Source organism: Pyrus communis, chromosome 11 (assembly GCF_041283825.1).
Source record: "Pyrus communis isolate YQ-2024b chromosome 11, ASM4128382v1, whole genome shotgun sequence".
Taxonomy (NCBI): Eukaryota; Viridiplantae; Streptophyta; class Magnoliopsida; order Rosales; family Rosaceae; genus Pyrus; species Pyrus communis.
This window is the reverse complement of record NC_142575.1, coordinates 2,513,050-2,540,948: the sequence shown is the minus strand read 5'-3', so window position 1 is coordinate 2,540,948 and position 27,899 is coordinate 2,513,050. Positions and strand designations below refer to the sequence as shown.

Genomic DNA, 27,899 nt, shown 5'->3' with positions numbered 1-27,899 from the left:
TAAAGGATGATAACCGATTAAACGAGTCGAACTACACATAAGATTTGATCATCAAACTACAATAGTAGCATTCTTCTCCAAACCCACACAAGATGGTTAGAAAGAATCAAGACTCCGAGATTAGCCATCAACTACAAAATAAACTACTGTCATTTTGCTCAGAATGACTAGAAACGGCTAACTCTCCAGTAGATGACTACCTAACAAGAGATAAGTTCTCTTCAAATAATGACTATATACTCTATGATTGTATTGACGACCTGAATTATCGTTGTTCCACTCCACAGGAACAACCTTGAAAGTCACGCTAAAATGGATAAGTCGGGTAGATTATGGGAAAAATTAAGATTAATGAACCTACAAGCTTAATGATGAAGACATATAATTGGTATCACTATTACCACTAGCGAGCGATCATATCATATTCAAAACAAAAAAAAGGCCATGTATATGGCCAACAGCACCATGAAGGATAATAGAGGCCAAACCATGAGTTATGGTACCTCCAAAGTCGACAAAGAAACAATACTTTCATAAAAGTAGTTTTATTTTAGCCTATGATCCCACAACAAACTACTCTTTTTTTAAGTGATTTCACACAAATTTTTTAGCTTCTCACTTTTTTTTTAAATTTATTTCTGGTTATCGGATAGAATAATCAAACTGATAAAATTAAACAAGTGTGTGTCAGTGGTTAAAAAAAATATATATGTGTTTATCATTTTTCTTTTTAAATATTATGATACTGAGAGGATTTGGACAAAACTACATAACTTTTTTTTTTAAATATTATTATTATTAAGGAGAGGGAGAAATATTCTAATTACATTAATTACGGGAGAGGGGAATTTTAAACAGGCACTCATGGGTAGAAACTCAATACCTTGTCCACTAGGGTATTGGAATACTTGCAAATTAATGTAATAGCTCTAATCAAGTATCAATATTGTTTTCACGGTAGTTGAACCTGAGACAATCTACTTACAAGTGAAGATAAATACTTAACTGTATTGATAGCAAAGCTTGTGAAGTCTGGGACTCCCATAACCTGATTTGGGTTCACCCTACCCACTTGGAGGAGAGCAACTTACATGAAACAAGTTTACCGTCATGTGGCGTCCCAATTTAATAATACAATGTCATGTGTTGAAAAACTTACACATATCATTGTTTTATTAAAATGTGACACCACAGTGACGGTAAACACGTTCCATATAAGTAATTTCACCACACGGAGGGACAAGATCCAAGTCAAACTCACCCTCAAACTTTGATGTGTTTTTATATTTTTCGCTAAGCTAACCCCTCTCAACCCCATGAGACAACAACGTTTCAATTTGCAGAGTCTTTTTAATATTTCACTCAACTGGACTCTCACTCTCTCTTCCTCTCACATAGAAAAGCATCCAGTGAGGTCATACTCAATTTTGAAGGCTCTTTATCACAAGCACACGAGAAGCTTGCTTTCACCTTCCATTTCTGACTCGGATCAGATCTAAAGTATTCAATGCCAAGCTGAGCTCAACTTCAACTACTGATCCAACTCACAAAATACCATTTTAATTTCCTGGGTTGGTTTAATTTCCAGAGTTTTCAAGACCCTTTTAAGGTAAGAGCCTCACAAACGCACTGCACTCGTTCAGATCATGATCAATGTTTCTAAATTTTCATTTTCTGTGTGATACATTCTTTCACTAAGTTATGCCACCAAACTCTGCCTCTTTCACTCCTTCGTTGTTTGTAAGAATGTAAGTTCTCTTAACGGAAGTGATTTTTGACTACCCTTCTCTTAATCACGCAATGCGTTTGTAGTTGAAATGATTACGAGCACTTAGGCTGCAATCAAGGTTCCTTGTTTGAATCTCCTCGACAATGTCGCTTGTATGCAAAGAAGAAAAAAAAAAAAAAGTTTTAGTTATCAAGGTTCCTTGTTTGTGCAGTTCTAACTATGTTTTTTTTGTTATTTTATTGAATTATGCAGTGGTTGCAGAATAAAGAACAAGTAGTATATAATTTCTTGGAGAACTAAAAAATGCCACAAGAAAGCAACTTTAATTCAATATTCTTCACATCACCTAGCAAGAACATAAGAGGCTTAAAGGGTCTAGTCTCCAACAGTGAGGCTCCTCCATTTGCAAACACTGAGGAGTTCATCAATGACTATGAATTGGCTCAAAGGAAAGCTGAAGAAGCAGGTACATTTGTTCTTTAATTACATTTTAGCCAAAAAATTAGGAGACTTCTCTTCCAGAGTTTTAGTTCAAAATATTAATGTTTTTGGGGTAGTGGTTTTTTTTCTACTTTCAAATTTGTCTTAGCTCTTTCATTAAAATAAATAAATAATTTGTCTCAATTCATCTATGCTTTGGGAGCAGCGGTTTGGAATCTTTAATACTTGACTCATGGGTAGGTAGGTTATGAGAGATTTTTCACTGTGCCAGAAACACAATCGGTTATACTAAACATTTTCTCGTAGGTTAGATAGTTAAATAAGAAGTTTATAAAAATATATGTTACAACGTTTGAATAGTTGGATCTTTGATCGGACGGTGTATGTGATATCATTTCTACATTGTGATACATGTTACAATTTTTTTAAAAATTTGTGAACTCTGGGAACAAATATAAAGTATGTGATAAAATAGAAAAAGTAAAAGGAAGAGCCAATATGAAGTATTTTGTAAGTAGTGATTTCATATATCGATCACTTATGAATTATGATGATTTGGACCTACCAATATTGGGTGGGTTCAAAATTACCCATCTTTGTTGATATATACATATTGATCTGCCGAAAGAAGGATTTAGATTAGCATAAATTAATTTGCAAAAATACTCTTTAATTATGCGGTAAAGGCCATCTCTTCAAGCATCACTATTTTTAATTTTTTAGTGGGGTTGGTGGAAATAACAGTGCAACTGATAGCCATAGTGTCAACTTGTTTCAAATTTGAAATTCAGGATTGAAAAATGACTGAGACGAATTGTAATTTGTTAAAAAAAATAGACTGAAATCTTGGACATAAAATTTGTTTTGATATGAACTGGAGGTGGCGTTAAGGAAGTTTGGAAGTGCCATGAATTTTTAGTGTGATGGTCACACTCTTATGTGGTATTATTAATCCACATTATACTACAGTAGATGACATGATTGATATGTCATCGACTTAAATGAGAGTGTAATAAGCGGAGGGTGATGGTAACGCTGAAAATTTACTCTACTAACTACAAATGAAGTTGCTGTGGAAACTTACAAACTACCAAAAACAATCCAAATTTAAAGAAAATAAAATCCAAAATTCACTAAATAAATTTTTTGTTCTGCAATTAAGTCTTAACCTAAATTTCGTTTGTTATTGTGTCTTTGTGTTTTTTAAATTCCAATAATGGTGATTAACTGTGTTCATTGTTCTAAAAGTTCTCGCCTAGGACGTCCTAGGCACTAGGCCACTAACCACAGCTAGATTAATCCCTAGGCATTTTAAAAAATTAAAAAAAAAAAAAAGGGCGTTTGGAAATGCCTAGGTGCCTGCATTTTTGCATTTTATGTTTTCGTTAAATTGTAATAGACTTGTTGGATACTTTGGTGAATAATATTTATTATATATTTGTTTCCTAAGTTTCAATATGTTATAGTACTTTATAATTTATGTATCATTCTATTTGGGAATTCGCGTTTACGAATACAAGTACATATTTTTTTAAGAAAAACTAATGAAAAGGGCTTGACAACTTTGAGTTTTAATGATAAGGACAAAATAAAGGGTAAAGTGAATAGTACCATGATCGACTTTTTAGTATAAAATTGTGGTTTTTCGTTAAAATGAACAATACCGTGAGCTTTTCATTAAAACTTCCATTTTTTTAAGTATAGGTGGACAATTATTTATATCTTATATATTAAGTTCAATTAAAATAAAAACCCGTCTAGGCCCTATAAACTGCCTAGACCCCTAACCGCTGCCTGACTACTAGCTTGCGATTTTCAGAACATTGATTGTGTTTGTGTTATTTTAGCTTCAAGGAGATACCAAGCAGCAGAATGGCTGCGGAAGATGGACTATGGCGCTTCCGGAACACTTTCCAAAGAGCCCTCTGAAGAAGAGTTCCGTCTTGCACTCCGCAATGGCCTTATCCTCTGCAACGTCCTCAACAAAGTCAATCCTGGTGCTGTTCTTAAGGTTATTACACATATCCACAATTTAGACAGCTAGGCCTCGTTTGGTCTCTTGGACTGATTGAAATGGAGAGAGTCCACTATATTCAATCTATTGAATGAAGAAATGAAAAAATTGCGCGAATATAATGGCTATCCAGTCCAGTCAAATCCTAGATACCAAACAAGGTGTTATATCATATGCATGACCCCCAGTTGTTTCATTTTGCAAGGAATTGTCCTACATCTATGGTCATCATAATTCACAACTTTGATTATTTTTTAGAACTTGTGGCGGGTTTGTTTTGAGTTTTCGCAAAACCATGCAGTGGCGTTTTAGAATTTATAGAGTCCACCCTACTTAGTGGAATAAAGCTCGTTTGTTGTTGTTATTGTTTGTTGTGGCGGGTTTGTTTTGAGTTTTCGCAGTTCTAATTGGGTTGCTTTCTTTGCTGGATTTCAAATAGGTGGTGGAAAATCCTATCATTGCCGTTCAGTCAACGGAGGGGGCTGCACAGTCTGCAATTCAGTATTTTGAGAACATGAGGAATTTCCTTGAGGCTGTTAAGGACATGCAGCTCTTGACATTCGAAGCATCTGATCTCGAAAAGGTTTGGTTTCCTTGTAGAAAAATTGCAGAAGGGTTGGATTCTATCATAGTTTGCAACATTTCGTAATAAATCATAGCTGCTACTGTCTCTTTTTCGGGATTTTGAGGGATTTGGATTTGCAGGGAGGCTCGTCGAGCAAAGTTGTAGACTGCATTCTTTGTCTCAAAGGATTTTACGAATGGAAGCAAGCCGGTGGAATTGGAGTTTGGAGGTATGGAGGGACTGTGAGGATCACATCCTTCCCAAAAGGGTCACTTTCCTCTTTAGGGAGTGAAAGTGCTGATGAGTCAATAGACGAATCGGACTCTTCACAGTTTGAACAACTATTGGAATTTCTTCATCTTTCCAGTGAGGTGTCAACCGAAGAATCCAGAACTGCGAATGCTCTGGCTTTCCTTTTCGATCGCTTTGGACTTGGACTTATACAAGCTTACCTTCGAGAGGCTAATGGGATCAAAGACTTGCCCTTGAATGCAATGGTAGGTAAGATCCTTACCATTAATATGATTCTATTTTCACAAATTATAGAACACGCGTATATTGCATACTTCTTTTATACTTGCTAAATAGATTCTGATTCAGTTTAGTGACAAAAAACGTATAGGTAATCGATACTTTACTGAGTAAGGTAGTCAAGGATTTCTCAGCACTGCTTGTTTCACAAGCCACTCAGGTATGTTAAGAATCTTCACCCCACGGTGTTTCTGTTACTATCATTGTGTTGATTGTTGAAGTACCTTCACTGGATCATCTTTTCAACTTAAGCAGATGTTATTCGTCAGCGCATGGAAATAATCTTATATCCCTGTCTGTTTTTACAAATTTTCTGCAGCTTGGCCTTTTTCTAAAGAAACTACTGAGAGGAGACTTGGGTGGTCTATCGAAATCTGAATTTGTAGAAGCTATTACACAATATCTAGGTCAACGAAGTGGTCTGGTGTCAAATGATCTATCCAAGTTCTGTATTTGTGGTGGGAAAGGTGGAGAAGCTGTTCAGCGTAGTAGTAGTCACTCGTCTGTTCATGAAGAACTGATTAACATTCAACAGAAACAGCTTGAGGTGAGCACACAACGTTCCGTTTCCTGCAAATAGAATTAAGAAAATTTAGCAGGTGAATAAATAGATAAAGTACATAGCTTTTCTTCCCTTTCCTGTTCGGCAGAATGCAAGACATGGATTTTCTTCTTGCTAACTGTTTGCTTTGTCTGTTTTGGATATCTTTAGGAGCTCAAATCATCTTTCCAAGAGACGAAATACGAAGTCAAACAAGTTCATTCAAACTGGGAGGAGGAACTCAGAAGGCTTGGTAATAATTCTGAAGATTTGATCTGCCTTGAGAATATTTCTTTCAAATACAAAAAGGATTCATTTAGTTGCATTATGTTACTAGTAGGGATTGGATGACCTCACACTTTCAGTTTGTTCCGTCTCAGTGCATCATATTAAAGGCCTCGAAGTGGCATCCTCGTCCTACCAACAAGTTATCGAAGAGAACCGAGTTCTTTTCAATCAAGTGCAAGACCTTAAAGGTGTTCATTTCATCCCAGTTTAATTATTTAGCATTCTAGATATGGAGCTTATTTAGAAGATTTGATTTCCTGCAGGATCAATTAGAGTTTATTGCAGAATCAGACCCTTCTTACCGGGGCAATCAAACGAACAGTCGACTGTGGATTATATTGGAGAAAATGGAACCATAATGATTGTCAATCCCCTTAAACAGAGCAAGGATAAAAGAAGGGTTTTTACATTTAACAAAGTCTTCAGAACAAATGTCACACAAGGTATTCTATTGTAGCAAAGTGTTCAAAGCGCTGTCGTAAAATGATTTTGGAAATTGGAGTTAATGTTGATTGAAGTAAAATGAACAAATGTTACTGCACTACTACTTTTATTGTCTCCGAAAGACAAAAATATGCAGTTTATACCATCAACCATGAACAAGACATTATTAATGATCTCTCTCAACTGTTCTTTGCAGAGCAAATATATGGTGACACTCAGCCGCTGATCAGGTCGGTTTTAGATGGTTATAACGCATGCATCTTTGCGTATGGACAGACTGGCTCGGGGAAGACATACACGATGGTAATGCCAATCTCATTGTAGTTTTGAAAATAGACGTGACCATTCTTCCATATGTTGATTTTCAAATAGTATTGAATACGTATTTCATACTTATCTTACGCAGAGTGGCCCTGATTTAACAACAGAAGAGACATGGGGTGTAAACTATAGAGCCCTTCGTGACTTATTTCAAATATCGAAGGCGAGGCTAGACATAATAAGATATGAAGTTGCAGTTCAGATGATTGAAATATACAACGAACAAGTGAGAGACCTTTTAGTCAGCGATGGCTCTAGCAGAAGATATCCTTGCCCTTCCTTTATTTTTATTCCAATTTGAGTCCAAGTTTAGGTCTTACAAATTCACAAGCTCTATAAACAATGTTATCATGTTATTTCCTTAACTTATATGGTACGTTAGATATACGAAACAAATCTCAACTGAACGGCCTCAATGTACCTGATGCAAGTTTGGTTCCAGTGACATGTACTCAAGATGTTCTTGAGTTGATGAAAATCGGCCAAAAGAATCGCACTGTTGGCGCTACAGCTCTAAATGAGCGCAGCAGCCGGTCTCACAGGTGGATGATTTATATTTCTTTTCGTGAAGTTTAAGCATCATTTTGTGTTTTTTTATGTTCTAACTATCGACTTTTGGATTGGCTATTCCTTCTGCAGTGTTTTAACAATTCATGTACTTGGAAAGGAATTGGCTACTGGATCTATTCTAAGGGGTTGTCTCCATCTTGTGGATTTGGCCGGGAGCGAGAGAGTTGATAAATCCGAGGCTGTTGGCGAGAGGCTAAAGGAAGCCCAACACATAAATCGATCGCTTTCTGCACTCGGAGATGTCATATCTGCTCTTGCACAAAAGAGTACACATGTTCCTTACAGAAATAGCAAACTGACTCAAGTCTTGCAAGACTCTTTAGGTAAATTTAAGAACATATCAGGTCTTATTGATGGAATCCACCATTCCAAGTGCTTAGCATTTTGTTTTGAGCTGAAATGTCGATGATCTTAATTTTGTCTGTGTTTAGGTGGTCATGCAAAGACCATGATGTTTGTGCATATAAATCCTGAACTTAATGCTCTCGGGGAGACGATCAGTACCCTCAAGTTTGCTGAGAGGGTTGCATCCATCGAACTTGGGGCAGCTCGATCTAATAAAGAAACGGGTGAAATCCGTGAACTTAAAGACGAGGTTTCTCTCTCATTTCTGCAGTTTTACTCTAAATTTTCAACTAATTTTTGTTATAATGCTTGCTTAAAAGTTAATTTGTATCTGTGTAGATTTCAAATCTAAAACTGGCATTGGAGAGAAAGGAAGCTGAGCTTGGGCAATTCAAAGGTGCCACACAAAACGCCATGGACTCCCACAAGTCAAGAGCTGTTTCACCTTTCCGTGTTCCGAGAAATGGTACTGGAAACAGTTCAAAGCCTGAAAACTGTCAGCGACCCTTGGATGGTACTAAGATTTCTGAGGTAAATTCCGTCATGCGAATGACATAGTTGAAATTCGGTACTATATTTTTCTTGAGAACTAATGATAGCATTAGACTTGGGAGGTTCTTTAATTGCAAACAAATGAAATAATTTGATAGCAGACGATAAAAGTTCATCTCATTTTTGTGCTTAAATTTGGTGGCATTCAGGCTAGAAGTTGTTCTTCGGGCAAACAAAGGCGGTCGAGATTTCCCTCTGCATTCGCGGACAAAGAGATTGCACCGAAGATGCCATTACTAGTTGTAGACAGATTAGTCATCCCTGGAAATCTCAGATCACCATCACCTCCAGTTAGGAGATCAATATCTACTGATAGAGGGGCCTTCATCAAAAGTAGAGTTAAGGCTGACACAACCGAAAACCAACCTATTGCGAAAGTACCATTTCCAGCTAGAGTACCTGTCAATAAATCCCTTGCAACTATGCCAGTGTTCCCATCAACCGACAACAACTCGAGGGTATGCATCAGTTCGGAAGAACCAACAAAGCATGAGGACATTTTCGGTGCATTAAACAGCCTCCAGAAGGCCAACTCCAAGAAAGTTTACCAAGAACATGAAGACGAGCAGTTTGAGCAAAATCTTAACGTAAGACAAGGCGGTATTAGAAAAATCAAGAATGAGAGTAAGGCAGCTAAGGCCAAGCAGAACCGGGTACCAGCTAGAATTCAAAATTCGGATGCAGTGACAACAATGTTTCCTAACTTGGATGCTGGTGAAAAGATGGAAGAGGCTCGAACAAGTGACTTCTCTGAGCCAGAAAATGAGCGTATCCTCATTTCTTCACCCGTGCATAATCCTTTGATGGCAAAAAAGCTTCGGCAACCCTTGCCAAGGAACTACATAAATCTTGAACCGCGGTATGATCGACAAAGTAATGGTTTTCCTTTATAATTTATTTTTTCCGGATGCTCATTCTGAACCAGTGTTACTTATGTTCTGTTTTATGCAGAGGACTAATGCAAGCATCAGAACCTTTATTGGCTGGAAAACCCGAAAACAAGCTTCAAAATGGTGTAACACGGAATCAAAAAGAAGGCGGCAACATGGCCATGTCTGAAATCCGAAGGAGCCGGTCCACACGAAATTTTTAGTATTACCATGAGGAGGAACTTGACATTGTGATTGAAACATTGTTGTCCGGGCCCAACGATCCTGAAATGTGGATTAGCGTAGACAGGACAGTGGCAATTCGGATTATGAACTTAAATTGGAGATTTAGAGGGAATGAAACTGTTACGCTGAATGATATGCCAGTTGAAATTTTTTGGGATGTGCATGATTGGTTATTTAGTAGCTTAGGCACAAGCCAAGGGTTTTTCACTTTTAAGGCAGGGAGGGTAGATTGGGAATCATCTAATGTCAATTATGATTAGGGATGGGTAAATACCCATTGATTATGGGTAAACGCAGTTATCCGCCCATTTAAATTTGACGGTTACGGTTATGGGTAACCATTTAGATAAATAAACGGTTATGGGTATAACCGCTTATCCGTGAAATTTAAATGGACGGTTATGGGTATTACCCGCCGTTATAAACAGATACCCATATCACCATTTATTTTAATATATATAAAACTAAAAAATAAAGAAATTAGTTTCTAACTAGGTTTAGTATCCCGAGATATATTTGATTATAAGGGGCTATATAATATATATACACTTATATTTATGCCTCACTTGAGAGAAAAATATAGTTGATAGAACGGACTAATGTTTAATATATGTGATTGAATGTGCTAAAAACATTATAGTGTTCGACAATTTTGTTTTGGAGTCTTTTGGAGCTTTGACCAATTCAAGATAATGATTACCTTTAGCATTTAGAAACATGTTATTATCAGATGATGCATACCTATATATATTATTAGAATTGTTAGAGATTGAAGTGAAACGGGAGCCATGTATTATTCTGTTTATTTTCTTCACTAGTATCAGATAAGAGAAATGAACGTAGAGAGAGACAAATGAGGAAAACATGATTATTACTTTCTGCTTTTCATCTTTTTATACTACCCATACGATCCAAGCATACGTCTCTTTTAATGTATATAAAAGGCTTACACACCAAAACAATAAAAACCAAACTTCTACTATTTAAGCAATATAATTTTGACTTCTATTCTTTCACTTTCCACCCTTAGCCATATGTGGTTGTTTTCTTTATGTAGGCATTCACACCATATTCACAACAGAAATCATTACTTGAGTATTTATAGTCTCAACAACTACTAATGTTAGTGAGAAACAATTAAGAATTAATTACAAAAAACAAAAGGGCACAACTTTGTATTACTTGTAGGGCAAGTAACCCCATTATTTTTCTTAAAAAAGGCACAAGCTACAGAGAAATATCATCACAGTAATTCCCAAGCCTATCTTTTCTCTTTATGTAGCTCCACCCCTCTCTTTCCTTTAGTTAAATTTAGGCCACAATGCATTGTTAAATACGCTCCTGACATTAAGCTAAGGAATTGAATGCTTGTTTACTACAAAGCCGTTCATAATATTCATCAAGCAATCCAAGTAATCTATAAAATATGGTTTCAATTTCGATATTTTTTCAGCAATGATTGCATGAAACATTCACCATGAAGCATGAACTCTAATTTTACGTTTTTTTTTTTTTCAAATTATAGATTCAGCTTAAATTTATTGTTCTTATAATTGTGGTGAATTGAATATGCGTGAATAAGAGAAGAAAAAAAATGGGATTTGTCAAACCCTACACGCATATGAGCCGCAGCCTAAAGCCGCGCTACCCGAGCCACCAAGTCGTTCCTGCTCCAAAACTCTAAGGTCCAAAACAAAGCCGTTTTGCATCACCTTTCTTACAGACCTGGGCTGCCTGCAGTCGACCCGCAACCCAATTGGACATATGCACCAAACCGTCCCACTTGTTTTTTTTTCTTTATGGCCTTGTTTTATTTTTGGCTCGCATAAAATAACAAGCCCATGGGTTAGGCCTTATTTTTCACTTTTCCTTCTTAGCCCAATTATTGGGTATATAATCTATTAACCCATTTACTTCTCATTTGTTGCCCAGCAACCCAACAACCACTCTTTTGGGCCTGCAAGCCATGACAGGCCCATATTTTAGGTCGTCACTCGTTCTTTTCACACATAGGTCCCAAAGTTATTCTCGTTCACTACATATGTATATTGTGTTTGTTTGCAGGTATCATGAACCTAGAGTTTGTACTTAAACTCGAAACTTGAAGTTTTGAAAATAAGTGCCATAGAAATTCGAAGTTTCATAAAACAATACACCCATAAAAATCCGGAGTTCTTGTAGGTGATTTGTTAGGATTACATGTAGATGATGCTTTTAAAAACAACTGTAAAATTTAGTTTGTGGAAATTACTTTATTGTCCATAATTTTATTTTGTGATAGAAGATAAAAATGTTTTTTCACCCTCTTATAGCTGACAAAAAGAGTTTCATTAATATGTGGTTTAAAATAACTTCTTCCTTACAAATCTGTTATATGTAAATAAACTAACTTGAAATAAGTCCAATTTTATGGAAAGAGATCCTCTCCGGATCCCTTCCACCAAATCCACCCAAGCAATCAATCCAGGCCCTTGAAATTTGATCCAACGGCTACAAACAGGAGTCCCTTTAAAAGTTATAATAACTTTAGCCGTTGGACCAAATTTCAAGGATCCGAATTATGTGATTGGATGGATTTGGTGAAGAGATCCAGAAATGATCTATTTCCCAATTTTATGGCCTAACAATTAGATTAGTCCAATTTTTAGTTGTTTTTTTATTTAGGTCCATGAATAGAACTCCATGTGTCAGCACTTTTTGTTGTTAGGTTGATACTTTGCATTGTGATTACTATTTTACTCTACTATAGCTATTCAATAGAAAAATAAAAAGAAAAAAGAGAAAAAAAAAGAAAATGATACGATCGGTACTTTGATAGCGATTCGTTTTCAGGATACTCGCTAAAAAGATAGCGACTAATTCAAGAAAAAGTCGCTATATTCATACCGATCCCTCCCTTTTCAATTTTTTTTTTCAGTTTTTTATTTTTATTTTTTATTTTGTTAATGTTTCTTTTATTTCTCTCACCATAACAATAAACTATCATATTCGTGTTTTTCAAAATATATTTTTTCCGTGCAAAATATATTATAATTCATTTTTAAACATTTGTAATCAATGATTTAAAACCTAAATTTAAAGATATTTTTCTATTTTCTCACTTTAAGAATCAATAAAAAATAGTTTTAGGACCTAATAATCGGTAGGATCACATCCAAAGGTTTTGCAATATTTTCCTTAACTCCAGCGCAAAATATTTCTTAAAGCTAAAAATTTCAATTTTTTTTTTTCACAAAAAACTATGTGCTATAAGCCAAAGTTAGAGTCATTCTAGTCGCACCACATATTTTCTAAAATTAATTTAGGACATTTCCAAAATTCCGAACACCTATAAATCTCTTGGGGGGCCTCGCTATTAGTTATATTATTTTTCTATTTTTTTTTCAACTCAGGTACCCTATTAGTCGGCATAAACCCAGATTTTAGCTAATCTTTTACAATCTAAACTACCTATCATATAAGTACTTTTACAGTCTAAACTACATGTCATATAAGTACTTGTACAAGCTAAACTACCTATCATATTATAATATTAGTCGGTATAAACTTAGATTTCAACTGATCTTTTATAATCTAAACTACCTATTATATAAGTACTTTTACAGTGTAAACTACCTGCCATATAAGTACTTGTACAACTAAACTACATATCGTATTGTAACTACCTATCATGGTGCAATAAGTAATTTTACATGATTCTAACAGTAAGATGTAGTCCTCCATCTTGGTAATATTAAAAGCCCCCGAAGCTAACACAATCAATGTCGAAAGCTCTTGAGCAATTACTTACGTACGACAATCAATGTATAATGCTCGCGAATCATGTAGACTAGAATCATGTAACAAATACCAGCAAAAATGAAGCTTATTATTGTAAACGACTCAACGAAAACATGTAAAATTACTTGTAGTTCTCATAGCTTCATGCGAATTCAAATTCAAATTTGGATACTAATCTGCAGGAATCGCAAGGAAAATTCAAAACATGAGTCGGATAGAGTTTTTGATGAAACGACGAGATTTGATGAGTAACTTTTTTTTTTTTAATTCAACGATATATTTTACACTAAAAAAGATGAAAGTTTTTTATGAAATGATGAGATTTGATGCGTAACTTAAAGTTCTATGTTAATTCTAGAAGAGTCATGATAAAACATTCAACGACAATCGGTGCAATTTTGTTTTCAAATTATGGACACTTTAATTGCTTTACTTATTAGACCCTACCTATGACTGTGCAATACATTAGACCCATATCAAAACATACGGATCAGGATCCTCTCCTGAGCAAAGGGTGAGGATCCTCCTGACCAAGCCCATCGGGCCGTTGAAATTTTATCCAACGGCTACAAACAGGGGGGCCTCTAAAAGTTATAATAATTGTAGCCGTTGGATAAAATTTCAACGGCCCGATGGACTTGATCAGAAGGATCCTCAGTTTATGATTATGGGAGTAGAAATTGCATAGATGGAAACTGCAGCGGTTGCAGTTTGCAGCACATTCCGTTAACTCACCAAAAGGCAAAGAGAGCTCATCAAACATAGGAGGATTTTGCCACTTTCTCTGTGCTTGGAAAACCGATTGACACTCTCTGAGCCGTATATATATAAATTACGGTTAAGCACTCTGTATTGTTAGTTCAATGTTCATCTAGTTTGATATTATTTTAAAAGTTTGTAACTAGTTCTATTTGAGCATGTTTCCCTATTTTATATAAACTTCTTCAAAGTATAGGAAGATCTTCGGAAGATCAAAGAAAGATAACCTTATATTCTCATAAAAGTTCGTACAGTACTTTTGTTACGACTATAAATTTTGATACTAACTCTCTTTTCTTGAGATCCACTAGCTCAACTCAATGACACCTTTATACGCCAAAAGTTCCATTTAGATTTCAATTCAGACATAATAAGAAAATAGAAACTACGAGGTACAAACTGAAAGGTACGACGAAGCAATGCTCATTATTTGAAAAGGAAGTTGATGTACATGGAGGAAAATGTGGGCAGGAAATTATTGCTTCGCACTAAAGCCGTGTTGGATGAAGGAAAAAAAGAAAATGACACTGTGATTGAAGTTTTGTTGCCCGAGCCTAACGATCCTGAAATGTGATTAGTTTGGATGAGATTCGTTATGAACTTAAATTGGAGGTTTAGAAGGACTGAAACTGTGATGCTGATTGAAATGCTAGTTGAAACTTTTGGACATGCTTGATTGGTTGTTTAGTAGCTTAGGCACAAGCCATGACTTTTTCTTTTTGAAGGCTGGCAAGCTAGATGTACAGCGGGTAGCATCTGGTAGCTTAGGCAGTCCACAGAGCCAATATAACTCACTAAAAGGAAAAGGAGAGCTCATCAACCAAACGAGGGTTTGCCATTGTCTCTCTGCCAGGAAAATGGAGTGAGAGTTTTTGAGCCGTACATGAACCACGGTTTAGTATTATTTATTGTTTGTGCAATGTGTAAAACTTAGAGACACAGGTTGTTTCACTTCAATTGCATACCCATACAACAATGGGATGCATGTATTTATAACAACTTCAGGATTACAATATGGGTTTGAAAACCCTGGATACAAGGAGCTTTTCAAAATACAAACAGAAACCCAAAGATTACATACACAGCTTGCGTACAACAAATATTTGAAATACAAGTCCTATAAACTAGGAGTAACAGAAAGGATAAGAGTTGGATCAGAATCAAACTCCTCAGAGTGCGGTGAGTACTTCTTGACTTTGACTTCGTCTAACACAATGTTCTTCCAATTCTATGTTTGATTAAAAAGTTTGTAATTGGTTAATGCATAAAAAAATTATTCACTAATTTAGTTTTTGAAGATAGAAAGTTCGACACTATATAAAAATTTGAAGCCACTCAGTACTACGGGTGGTACTCCTCTTCATTTGGAAGTGAGTTCCAATCTCGTGGATGACGTATTTGATATCAAATTAGACTACCCATTGTATAGTTTTACCGAACTCCTCATCCTCTTAGTGTAAAAATATCAATGTACTCAAAACAAAAAATTAAAAAAAAAAAGTATTGAGAACTAACAAAAAACAACACCAAAAGTTGAACTGAATTCTTAACAATCACATTCCTAAACAGTAACCTAGATAATTAAACCATGCTGGACTGCTCTTCAACTTCAACTTCATTCTCTCTTGACATCTCCTCCAGTGACTTTCCTTTCGACTCTGGCACCAAAAATGTAAAGAAGAACCCAATAACGTTGATCGCTGCAAGAACATAGAGAGCATTCTGCATTCCAATTCCAGCTGGGTACCCTGGATCAGCCTTAGCCGGGTCTTGATTCTGGGCAGCATACAAAAACCCGAAAGCCCCAATAATCGCTCCCAACTTGCCCGCTGCCGCTGAAATCCCATGACAAGTGGACCGAAACCTAGCTGGGAAAATCTCCACTGGCACAACAAACGTTGTAGCATTGGGTCCAAAATTGGCAAAGAAAAATGTTAGAGCATACATGACAATAAATCCAATATTGTTTTCAGGTCTAATCCAGTGGTGGTATGGAGCTGCCAAGGCAAGCATGAAAACAGTCATGAAAAAGAACCCAATTAGCTGAACTGCCAACCGACCAATGCGATCTATGAGAACGACCGTGACCCAATACCCCGGAATTGTGCCGCATAGGGCTATTAGGGTTTGTGCCCTTGCGATTCTGAAAAGCTCATCTAGGGCACTCATAGAGCTTGCTGACGGCAGCCATCCGACGGCGCTGAATATGTCCTTTTGGAAAAGATTTTGGCTATAGTAAGCAATGTCTAACAATAACCAACACATAGCTGTGCCCAATAAATGTTTACCGTGACGCCTAAGAAACTCTTTGGAAAATAGACCAAAACTTGAGGACTTGTTATCTTGGGATTGCTCTTTGATTTCAAGATTCAACACTTTTGCCATGTCTTGGCACGCCTTGCTTTGATCCTTGGCTACTAAGGCAGTATAACGAGGGGTCTCCGGCATCTTCATTCTCGAATAGAAAGTTAGTGCGGCTGGAACTGCTCCGAACATGAGAATAATCCTCCAGACATAGTCCGCTTGAGGGACTGTCGACCCAAGTGGATCAACCGAGTAGGACTCGGCATGGTATAGGACGCGAAAGATAGAAGAAATCACAAGAGTCACCAACCCACCAGCCAATATCCCGAACCCTTGCATAGCAAAAACCGAGGCTATAAATGCCCCGCGGTTCTTTTTGTTCGAGTACTCCGCCATGATCGTTGCCGAAAGTGGGTAGTCGCCGCCAATTCCAAAGCCTAGCCAAAACCGGAAAAAGCAGAGTGTGGCCATAACAGTAGTTGGGGAGTTGCCAAAAGAAAGGCCGGAACAAATAGAACAACCCACCATTAGTATTAGGGTTAAGCCATAAACACGCTTGCGGCCGAGCTTGTCCCCGAGCCACCCGAAGAAGAGCTGACCGGCTAGGGTTCCGCATAGGGCAACTCCATTGACAGCGCACGCCACGCTTGGAGGAAGGCTGCCCGGCTTTGAAGATCCGGGCACATGGTAATAAATGCGGCCCAGGAGCTTGGTGACGAGGGAGATACAGAAAAGGTCATAGGAATCGGTGAAGAAGCCCATGCCGGAGATCACAACTGCTTTTAGGTGGTAGAGCTGAGTTTTGGCGGTATCCAGCATGGACAGGACTTCGTTCTGCTGGTCTTTTACCTCCATGATTGAAGCCTATAAATTTCTCTCTCGATTAATTTGTTTCTAAACCATCTGTTGGATTGGGAGTGTGAGTTATAACTACAAAGAATAGAATAGAAGGGAGAGTGAGTCGTGCATGATTGTATTTATAGGGAAGACGGTGAAGTGTCCTATTCCAAAACTATTTAGTAGTCCGTTGTAGTGGTAGATATGGATTTCAATTGTTGTTGTATCCAAATCCAACAAATAAAAATCATATCCAACAAAAAAAAAAAAAAAAAAAAAACTAAAATCATTAAAATAAAATAAAATAAAATAAATATATAAAGGTGTGCTATCCACACATCTTATTAAATTTCGTCATTTGATATTCTTTTATTCAGTTGATTCAACAGCCACAAATTAAGAGTGTATATGAAGTAAATAGAGGTGTGCAGGGGAATTGGTGGGCAGTTTTGTATATACACACACAATTAGTTACTTCCAAATTTATCCTTTGCCAATTTCTTCTTCCTATATTATATTCTGCTCTAACAAAAACAAACAGAAGCAGATGCGTGCAGGAGAATTTGTGAGCAGTTTTGTTAAAGAGAAAAAAATAAGGCAAAAAGCCACAGAAAATGTGACTCCCTCCTCCCAAAACCCAGAGAGAGAGAGAGAGAGAGAGAGAGTTATTGAGAGGGATCCTTGTGCACTTGGGTAGTTCGTGAAGCTCTCTCTCATGGGGTTTTATCTGATATTCTTTCTCTTCTCTTTCATGCCTCCTTGAAGCTTTCTCTCTCAAGGGGTTTCTTCTCACTTTTCCACAGTGATCCGAGCGTTTCTGAGCATTCTCGGTGCTGGAACTTTCTCCAAACTTTTTTACTGTTGAATTTCGTTTTAGTTTTGTTTTTTATAAATATTTCAAAATTAAAAATAAGGAACATTTGTGACATCCCACATCGCCCAGGGGTGTGATCCTTATATGGATATTCCCACTCTACCTAGCACGAGGCCTTTTGGGAGCTCACTGGCTTCGGGTTACGTAGGAACTCCGAAGTTAAGCGAGAAGGGGGCTTGAGCAATCCCATGATGGGTGACCCACTGGGAAGTTGCTCGTGAGTTCTCAAAAACAAAACCGTGAGGGAATGGTAAGCCCAAAGATGACAATATCGTGCTACAGTGGTGGAGCGGGCCCGGGATGTGGTGGACCCCGGGTCGGGATGTGACATTTGGTATCAGAGCCTAACCCTGGCCGTGGTGTGCCGACGAGGACGTCGGGCCCCTAAAGGAGGTGGATTGTGACATCCCACATCGCCCAGGGGTGTGATCTTTATATGGATATTCCCACTCTACCTAGCACGAGGCCTTTTGAGAGCTCACTGGCTTCGGGTTCCGTAAAAACTCCGAAGTTAAGCGAGAAAGGGGCTTGAGCAATCCCATGATGGGTGACCCACTGGGAAGTTGCTCGTGAGTTCCCAAAAACAAAACCATGAGAGAATGGTAAGCCCAAAGCGGACAATATCGTGCTACGGTGGTGGAGCGGGCTCGGGATGTGGTCCCCCCCCGGGCGGGGATGTGACAACATTAGTATATAGAAGTTAATCAGGTTATGAAACAATACGTGACAGAATTTAAGTTTTAAGGTGAGTATACACCATAGTTAATTTATGGTAGTGAACAAAAATGACCCTAATTATATATGCAGGTCTTAAATCTTGATTTCCCTTCTTTATAACAATGCTTTGTCAATCTTCGAAAATTTGATTTTTTTTTTTTTTTTTTTTTTGTGAAATTTTGCAAAGTAGTCAAATTTCAAATAAAAATATGTAAGTATTGTATCCAAATTCCAAATAAAAATAAGTTTGGAACCAAAACATAGATAGAAACATATATTGCATCCAAATCCTAAATGGAAACATGTTAAAGACTTTTATTCTAGTGTTTTCAGAAGTTTACAATTTTAACTGTCTGAGGAACTTGAGCATGCTCGAGGGGAGATCGAGCACTGCCTGAGGAACTCGAGAGGGGTCTTGAACTGCTAAAGGGAGCTCTTGAGTCTTAAGTGCCTATATTTATAAATCTTTAAAAAAAAAAAAAAGACGCCAAGTTATTTAAGTTCATAGAAATGTTAGGACTTGCGTCACGTAACATTTTATCAATTTTCGAATTTAAATAGAAGTGTTGAAACTCCAGGTTAAACGCATACCTGAGCCCATGATATTGGCTAAAATAAATGTGCTCTCATTGTCACTAGCACAATTTAATCGTATTCCTCTACACTTATAGTGAAAAGTTTTAGTTTCGATTCTTGTTTATAGCAAGTTTGAATCAAATTGTTATAGTTGACCTATTATGTGGCTTAACTTAAATGCCCTACCCCTTAGTTTAATTATCATGGTACTAAGAAAAATGCTCTCATATGCACGAGTTCGTGTCTCACTCTTTACAATTTAGTTGCACACACTTTTTTATTTATGGTCATCAAATTGAATAAATCATATGGAATCAACGCCCAGAATTAAGCATGAGTGTTTTTAGAAGCTAAAAAAATTGTGTGACTTATCGTTGGCTAAAATAAATGTGCTCTTGTAGTCACTAACATTACAGTGTAGCGGTATTTCTTTCCATTTGTAAGTTCTCGGTTTTAGGTTCGGTTCTCGTTGATGACGAGTTTGAATCAAATTGTTATAGTTGACCTATTATGTCACATCCCGGCCCGGGGGGAACAACTTCCCGGGCCCGCTCCACCACCGTAGCACGATATTGTCCGCTTTGGGCTTACCATTCCCTCACGGTTTTGTTTTTTGGGAACTCACGAGCAACTTCCCAATGGGTCACCCATCCTGGAAGTGCTCTAGCCCCCTTCTCGCTTAACTTCGGAGTTCCTACGGAACCCGAAGCCAGTGAGCTCCCAAAAGGCCTCGTGCTAGGTAGGGATGGAAATATACATTTAAGGATCACTCCCCTGGGCGATGTGGGATGTCACAATCCACCCCCCTTAGGGGCCCGACGTCCTCGTCGGCACATTTCCGGCCAGGGATTGGCTCTGATACCAAATTGTCACATCCCGGCCCGGGGGGAACAACTTCCCGGGCCCGCTCCACCACCGTAGCACGATATTGTCCGCTTTGGGCTTACCATTCCCTCACGGTTTTGTTTTTTGGGAACTCACGAGCAACTTCCCAATGGGTCACCCATCCTGGAAGTGCTCTAGCCCCCTTCTCGCTTAACTTCGGAGTTCCTACGGAACCCGAAGCCAGTGAGCTCCCAAAAGGCCTCGTGCTAGGTAGGGATGGAAATATACATTTAAGGATCACTCCCCTGGGCGATGTGGGATGTCACATATTATGTGGCTTAACTTAAATCTTCTACCCCTTAATGTAATTATCATTGTATTAAGAAAAACGCTCTCATATGCACATGAGTTTATATCTCACACACTACAATTTAGTACACCTTTCTTAGGTTCTCACACCCTGTTACCTTTCTTAGTTCTCACACACCTTTCCTTATTTATGGTCATCAAATTGAATAAATCAAATGAAATCAATGATCAGGATTGAGCATGAGTGTAAATGACTTCATTAGCACTTAAAATAAGCCCAAAAAAAGAATAAAATGGATCTGGAAGCACCAATTATATGAAAACCAAGTGGCGCGAAAGTCTGTTACACGTTAAATAGTTCTTCTTGCTAGCAATCATTATTGTCAAAATCAAATCTCATTAGCTAGAGGTTGAAGATTTTCAAACAAATAGAGTATAAACTGTGTAAAAGAAAAGAACATCTGAAAAAATGGCATGTGTAACACCGCAGGGGCTCTCTAATTACCTGGATATCTCTTCCCATCCTTATTTTCTTTGGACCAGTCGTTATTGGATGACTCGTACCACCATATAATCGATTTTGCATTTGTGTTATCGTATGCAGGAGTCAACTGATCTCCAATTATGTGTTTGTGTTTTCTGGAGTTATTCTTTCATTTACATCTTCTGTGAGTTTGACCTTGAAGTTTATTGTAGAGGCCTAATCAATGATAGCTTGTATGCGGAAGCATTTTCTCGTTCCAGATGGTCTTCCTCAAGTTGGGGACCAAGGCAAATAAAGCAAGTAAGCCACTATTTCTGTATGAAGAGAAATGTCATAGACAGAGATGACTATCGTTAGATTCATATGTTCAAGGACTCAGATTGACAAGCTAAACCTGGTTTTTTTTTTTTTTTGGTGCTGTCCCATTTAAGCAAGAGTAGTCATGTTCATATTGCACTAGGTTGTTGGCCGTTGTTGGAGTCTTTTATTTTAAAAATCTAATTAAAACCAATAAGCAAGCGTAATCGCTAGAGTCCACCATCCACATTAGCAAGGGTAAAATGTCTGATTATATGTAATTAACAAGAATCGTTATTGTTGGATTAGGCGCTTTTCAACAAGGGAGTGAGTACTGTTAATGCTGAGAAGGCAATTAAACTGGTTTTTGAGGAGGGAGAACCAGGTGAAGATAAGGAGCTAATTCACGGCCTGTCGAAGCTCTCAACGGACAATTTAGTTGTTCAGGCCTCAAAGCAGTGGCTCAGAGGTCTAGAAGTGCCTAAACAAACAAGGAAACCAAGGGTGTCATCGACTTCATATTAAAGAAGTTGGAGTTTCAGTACCCACCCTAGAGCACATTGAGGCTCTATTTTTTCCATGCCACGTAATTAGGAACAAAACGGTACTGTCCAAAACCCTCAACTGGAATGTTAGTCGTGTAGTATGTGAAGAAATTGGGATTCCATCATATACCAATTAGCAATATGAGGAGTAACTCAACCTCTTATAAGCTCACGCAAGATCCCTCTCATTCTCAACAGCATGGATAGTGTTTGGTCTGTAATTTTACTTGTTGCTGTGGCCAAAAAACAATCACTTTAGCGGTTTAACCGTTATCAGTGCCGGACATATGTTGCGTTAGCCTAGCCTGGCTTCACCTAGTTGAGGTGGGGTGAAGCCGACCTTAATGGCAACATAGCTTGTAGACAACCCAGAAGTGGGCACTACTTAGCTGTTTTTTGATAGGGTACCAACATTTTCTGGCTGAAATCAGGAACTCTCATGTCTTCAAGTATTGTGAAATGAATAATTAGCTCAATGAAATTCAGTTTTTTGTGTTGCTAAATCCAAAAATTCGAACCATTCTATTTGTTTCAATACTTTTGCCTGTTTTTGTACCTCTTAAGAAAGTATCTAAGGGTGCATTTGGAAATGCTCATGTGGAAAACTCTTCTGCTCATAAGCTAAGTGATTATTTTGCTTATAACGAATTTATTAGAAGAAAGCACTTTCTAGGTGCTTTTTCAAAAAACACTTCCAAGTGATTTACAATTACAACCATAAAAACTTCTAACTTTTGAGGCCGAATATATGAAAGTACTTCTAGCTATTTTGAAAAGCACTTTCAAACTAACCCTAAATGTATATCTCAGCCATGTGCTCAAAAAGTGGATGCTAATTCTTGTGCAGTTGTAACGTTTTGGAACAGTTTACTTGGTTTTGTGTATTTTATACACACACACACTTATATATATTTATATATTATATGTATATGTAGAGGTATAATGGTCCTGCTTTTTTGTACATGTGCTTCTGATCGTGACACACCAGGTCTTGTAATCCAAGATTAGTACTGTTTCTTTGCTGGAAAGCCTTGTTTTTTCAGATAAGCACATGGACATGCGATGTGGAGTTGGGGTGGAGGGGGGACCATGTGAGTGCTTCGTTGGAAAGAAAAATATGTCATGTCATGGAATGAAATCTCATTCCCCTTCTCCTTACATTAAATGTAATTACATAAATCCAAATGAGTAAAATCTAAAATTGATTCCGAATTTTCGGCCTAGTTCAGATTATGTTTTTGAACTAAAAATTCATTAATTGAGGTCCTTGAATTTAACAAAACAGTGCACCATTGGTTATTCTCGTTAACTTTCGTCTAAAGCTCGGTTAGTATAATGATGTGACACATGTATGAGTCTTACATAAGCAATTTTACTCAAATCCATAAATGCCAATCATTGTTTAAACTTCTACATACCCCACATTTACTCACACTCCTAAATACAAGAGAAACTTGTCAAGCGTCGCCGTGTGCTATAACTCTCTCATGTGAAATCGCTGGATTAGTTTGGGCATACCGCGGCCTTGACGTCTCTGCTGATGTAAGTCCTCCCAAAAGACAGTTAAGCCACTTTCCCTTAAATGCCGTTCTTTCTTAGTGGGGAGGCAATTAATTATTTCAATCTAACCATAAATAATGAAAAAAAAAAAAGGGAAATTTACACTAATAATCCTCTAATATTCTTCCTTGCTCTATGGGATTTTGATTCTCCCTAAAGATATATGTACAATAGTAGATAAACTATGAAGCACATTAGCTTCTCATTGAGACCTTGAATCTTCAGAGAAAGCAAATGAGCAGTTAGAAGAGCCTTGTGAAACTGCTCTCCTAGCAGGAGGGGATGCCAGAATTGATTGCAACCCTCCTCCCTTTAACAACTCTGGTTCCGGCCTTGCGCTGTCTACATGTCGAATTTCCTTGAGCATTGCAACGACATCTTTCATCATCGGACGTTCCTCAGCGCGAGTGCTGACACAGAGAAATGACACGGCTAGTGTCTGCAGCATTTCGTGCATTGTAGGATCAGATCTTCCCCTGAGCTTTTGATCGAGAATGTCAATAGGCTCTCGCTTGCTCGCCATGTGATCTCGAATCCATTGAACTAAATGTGCACCTCCGGGCAGAGTTGGGTCTAATGGATGCCTTCCTGTTAGTACCTCTAAAAGAACAACACCGAAACTGTACACATCGCTCTTCTCAGTGATACTCTGCATCGATGCATGCTCTATAATCACCGCAAAATGAAAGCGCGAAAACAATAGTTAGCGATTTAATGGTGAAAATTCGGTAAGAAGATTAGGAACTAACTATACATTGTTGAAAGTATAGATTACCTGGAGCCATGTATCCATATGAACCAGCTAATTGAGGCCGTTGACCTGTTTTCGAAAATTCATCATCACCATTGCTGTTCACAATCCTAGCTAACCCAAAGTCAGCAAGATAAGGCTCATAGCCAGGACCCAACAGAACGTTCATGGCTTTCACATCACCATGCAGAATAGCCGGCACGCAGTCATGGTGCAAGTACGCAAGCGCATGAGCCACGCCTAGAACAACATCGTATCTAGCTTCCCAATCTGCTCCTCCCTTTCCTGAACCATGTAGTAGTGAGCTCAAGCTTCCATTGGGGAGGTAATCGTAGAACAGAATTTTCAGGTTTCGATTTGAACCCCAACCCAAGAGGCGGATGATGTTCTTGTGCCTAATTAATCCAAGCGTTTGAATTTCGGAATTGAATGCTCCTGACTCTTCTGATGACCACATCTTCTTCACTGCTAGTGTTTCTCCATTCGGAATTGTCACTCTGTATACAACTCCAGAGCTTCCGGTGCCAATCACATTCGATGATGTCAAATTCCTGACAATGTCATCAATAGAGAAATCGAGCTTCTGGTACAAGGTCATTTCCCAGCTGTCATCTTCCCTGAGAATGTTGCTGGCTATACGCGCACTGACTAGTGTGTAGACTGCGAGCAGGAGAAGTACAGCACTGACACTAATGAGAACCGATGTGATCAGCTTCATAACTGATCTGTTGTGCCTTGATCCCATCCTATCAGCTGGAGTTGTGACTCCGCCGGAGATGTAGAGACCTTTGTTTGCAGCAAGGTCACTAAGAGGGAGTTTCCGAAAGAATGGGGTGTTAGGCAATTCGCCGGATAAGTCATTGAAAGAGACATTTAGGGAAACAAGGTTTTGAAGGCTTGTGAGAGTGTTTAAGTTTCCGGAGAGCTTGTTGTGGGAAATATCAAGGATTCCTATCTTGGTAAGACCAGAGAACTCCGATGGGATTTCACCCGAAAATAGGTTGCAGCTTAGGTTGAGGGATATTTCGAGTGAAGGAATTTGACCAAGTTGCTTTGGAATTTCACCTGAGAAGCCATTGTTGCCAATGTCTAGCAGTTGAAGCTTACTGCAAGAAAGGATCTCAGCAGGGATGCTTCCAGAGAGCTGATTCTTCCCGAGATTGAGTTTTGTCAATTCGGTTAATGATCCAATGCTGTGAGGAAGCTGGCCGGTGAGCCTATTGTCAGAGATGTCAACAAACTGCAGGCTTTTAGGCAGAGTGCCAGGGACAGAGCCGGTGATCCCATTTGAATGGAGATCAAGAAACTCGAGGTTCTGACATCCTGATATCGATGGAGGGATTTCTCCAACGAGGCGGTTGTTGCTCAAATCAACAAAATTTAAGCTCTTCAAGTTGCCAATCTCCGATGGAACAGTACCTGCAAGCCGGTTATGATTCAACCTTAACCTGTACAGGTTTGTGCAGTTTCCTATATCCGGCGGTATAAAGCCAGACAAATCATTGGAAAGCAGCAGCAGCTTGGTGAGATTTTGCAATCCGAAAACATGTCTTGGTATTGAACCAAATAGGTTGTTGTAAGAAAGATCAAGACCCTGAAGATTCTGACAGTCTGAGAGACTCTCAGGAATGTTGCCTGTAAGCCTATTTTGCCATGCGAAAAATAGAGTTAAGCCCTTGAGGTTGCCAATGAGAGCAGGAATCTCCCCCGAGATGTCGTTGTTGTCAACTTCCAAATGAGTCAGAGCAGTGCAGTTTGAGATTTCAGAAGGTATAGTACCTGATAACTGATTGACACTCAACTGAAGCTCTTGAAGATTTGAAAGCTCACCAAAACTTTTCGGTATCTGGCCTGTCAGAAGATTTTCGGAGAAGTCCATGACTGTGGCCTCCCTGCAGCTTCCAAGCTCACTTGGGATTGAACCGACCAAGCTGTTCTGCCACAGCAACAGACTCTGAAGTTTTCCGAGCTCTCCAATTCGCTTTGGGATTGGACCGGTGATGGAGTTCTGGTACAAGTACAGGTTCTGCAGCTCGCTGCAGTTTCCGATTTCTTCAGGGATTGGACCGGATAGCAGAGATGTGTACAAGGCTACGGTTTGGAGTCTTTTCAGCATTCCAATTGATGAGGGAAGGCTTCCAGTAATGCTGGTTTCAGCAAGGCCTAACATGACCAAGTTGGTGCAGTTTCCAATCTCCCAAGGTATCTCACCATTGAGATTCTTGTTCCCACCTGCTCTGAAAACTTCTAGCTTTCTCAATTCTCCAATACTCTTTGGCATTTCCCCGCTAAGTTGATTGTCGTAGAGTGTAAGATACACAAGGTTCGAAAGATTTCCAATGCCGGAAGGGATTTTACCTTCGAAAAAATTTGTATTGAGCGATATAGTTTGCAGCTTGTTTAGGCTGCATATTTCTTCCGGGATTTCACCCGAGAGAGAATTGTCACTGAGATCAACAATACTAAGCTCGCGATACTCTCCAAACTGTTTTGGAATTGCGCCAGTGAGATTCGTCGAAGAGAGGACAAGGGTCTTTAAGGACTTGAGACGCTGAAAGTTTGAAGGCAATGAACCTTGAAAATTCAATGCCTTCAAGGTTATCTCCTCCACTTCTCCATTGGAGCTGCAGCGAACCCCGAACCAGCTGCATGGACTTGTGTCGGAAGGATTCCATGATCTCAATGCGTCCGTGGAGCCGTTTAAGCTGTTCTTCCATGAGAGAAGAGCTTGGCCTTGTTCGTCAATGGAGTAACAAGAAGAAAAGAAGAAGAGAGAGTTTATTGAGAGAAGTAAGGTGATGGAGAAGATATTGGGAGAAAGCAAGAGATTCCTTAGAGTTGCAGGCATTGCTAGTGAGAGAAGAGAGAAGAGAGAGAGAGAGAGAAAGAGAGCAGCAGGTGATTTGTTTTGGGATTGTAGAGGGAGGAACCCCATGTTTTGTTTATAGAAGAAAATAGCAGAAGATCTGGATCCAAGAGCTACTTCTTTATTCTATTAATTAATATTGTTTCTTAATTTTAGAGATGGTGATGCAGATGGGGTCTTTTGGTTTTTAAATGTAAGTGGTTTATCTTTTAATTGGCAGAAAGTTTTTTTTGTTTTTGCTCTCGAATTATACTATTTAAATGGGAATGTTACTATGACGGTATCACAAACCAATCATGTATTATTTACCTCAGAAAGTTAAACGTACAAGAATACATAATTGACCTTAAATACTGCTACAATGACATTTCTGTTGTAAATAAGTTCTTCTCCTAGATATATAGACTTCTAGTTGTTTTCTTGTGTGCAAAAGTAACTTAGACCATCTCCAACTGAAGGGTCCAGAGGGGTCAAGGGGCCGAAAATAGCCGGAAAATCGTCTCCAACCGAGGGTTAGGCCAGAGAGTTTGTGAGCCCCACAGAATCTGAAAGGGTCAAAGGGTTGGCCGCATACAGCAAGCCAACTAGCCCGGGACTGGCCAAAAATTCAAAAAATCATGTCAGTTATAACTGACAGGAATGCTTAAACAAAAAATTTGAATCCAACGGCTAGCTAACTGGCCGTTGTATTCAAATTTTTTTTTGTTTTTTTGTTTGGTTTTTTAGGCCAATTTTTATTTTTTTTTTCAAATTCTTAAAAATTCTAATTTTTTTTTTTCCTATAAATACCTAAACCATTCATTAAATTTAAGTTCTAATTTTTTTGGCTTTTTGGGTCAATTACCGTTGTAGTTTTTAAATTTAAGTTGTTGGATTTGAATTTAAGTTGTTGTAGTTTTTAAATTTAAATAATAAATTATGTTTGGTCCTATGGCCCTTTGGATCTCAGTTGGAGACAG

The 27,899-nt window shown here is 38.3% G+C and overlaps 3 protein-coding genes across 5 annotated transcripts; 1 reads left to right on the top strand and 2 right to left on the bottom strand.

Annotated features, from left to right (window-relative positions):
• Positions 1-1,275: 1,275 nt before the first annotated feature.
• LOC137743420 (kinesin-like protein KIN-14F) lies at positions 1,276-9,619 on the top strand. Its single transcript, XM_088680428.1, is given in 19 exon segments — positions 1,276-1,609; positions 1,982-2,195; positions 4,018-4,181; positions 4,624-4,767; positions 4,890-5,246; positions 5,372-5,440; positions 5,600-5,827; positions 5,993-6,074; positions 6,202-6,297; positions 6,373-6,552; positions 6,750-6,856; positions 6,960-7,138; positions 7,252-7,416; positions 7,514-7,767; positions 7,876-8,039; positions 8,129-8,320; positions 8,491-9,200; positions 9,293-9,420; positions 9,423-9,619. Coding segments are annotated over 18 exon segments (3,405 nt in total). The 5' UTR covers positions 1,276-1,609; positions 1,982-2,032; the 3' UTR covers positions 9,446-9,619.
• Positions 9,620-15,576: 5,957 nt separating this feature from the next.
• LOC137743219 (low affinity inorganic phosphate transporter 1-like) lies at positions 15,577-18,883 on the bottom strand. Of its 3 annotated transcripts, none has more exons than XM_088679894.1 (2): positions 18,854-18,883; positions 15,577-17,148 (listed from the first exon to the last, which is right to left on the bottom strand). In XM_088679894.1, the coding sequence occupies exon 2, from the start codon at positions 17,116-17,118 to the stop codon at positions 15,577-15,579; it is 1,542 nt and encodes a 513-aa protein (XP_088536020.1). In that variant the 5' UTR covers positions 17,119-17,148; positions 18,854-18,883. The 3 variants fall into 3 exon arrangements, with proteins under 3 accessions (XP_088536020.1, XP_088536021.1, XP_068339203.2); XM_088679895.1 differs by lacking the exon at positions 18,854-18,883 and adding an exon at positions 17,612-17,627 and having other exon boundaries at positions 15,577-17,126; XM_068483102.2 differs by lacking the exon at positions 18,854-18,883 and having other exon boundaries at positions 15,577-17,157.
• Positions 18,884-23,115: 4,232 nt separating this feature from the next.
• LOC137743358 (uncharacterized) lies at positions 23,116-27,100 on the bottom strand. Its single transcript, XM_068483238.2, has 2 exons — positions 24,099-27,100; positions 23,116-23,989 (listed from the first exon to the last, which is right to left on the bottom strand). The coding sequence occupies exons 1-2, from the start codon at positions 27,007-27,009 to the stop codon at positions 23,526-23,528; spliced, it is 3,375 nt and encodes a 1,124-aa protein (XP_068339339.2). The 5' UTR covers positions 27,010-27,100; the 3' UTR covers positions 23,116-23,525.
• Between the last annotated feature and the right edge of the window lie 799 nt (positions 27,101-27,899).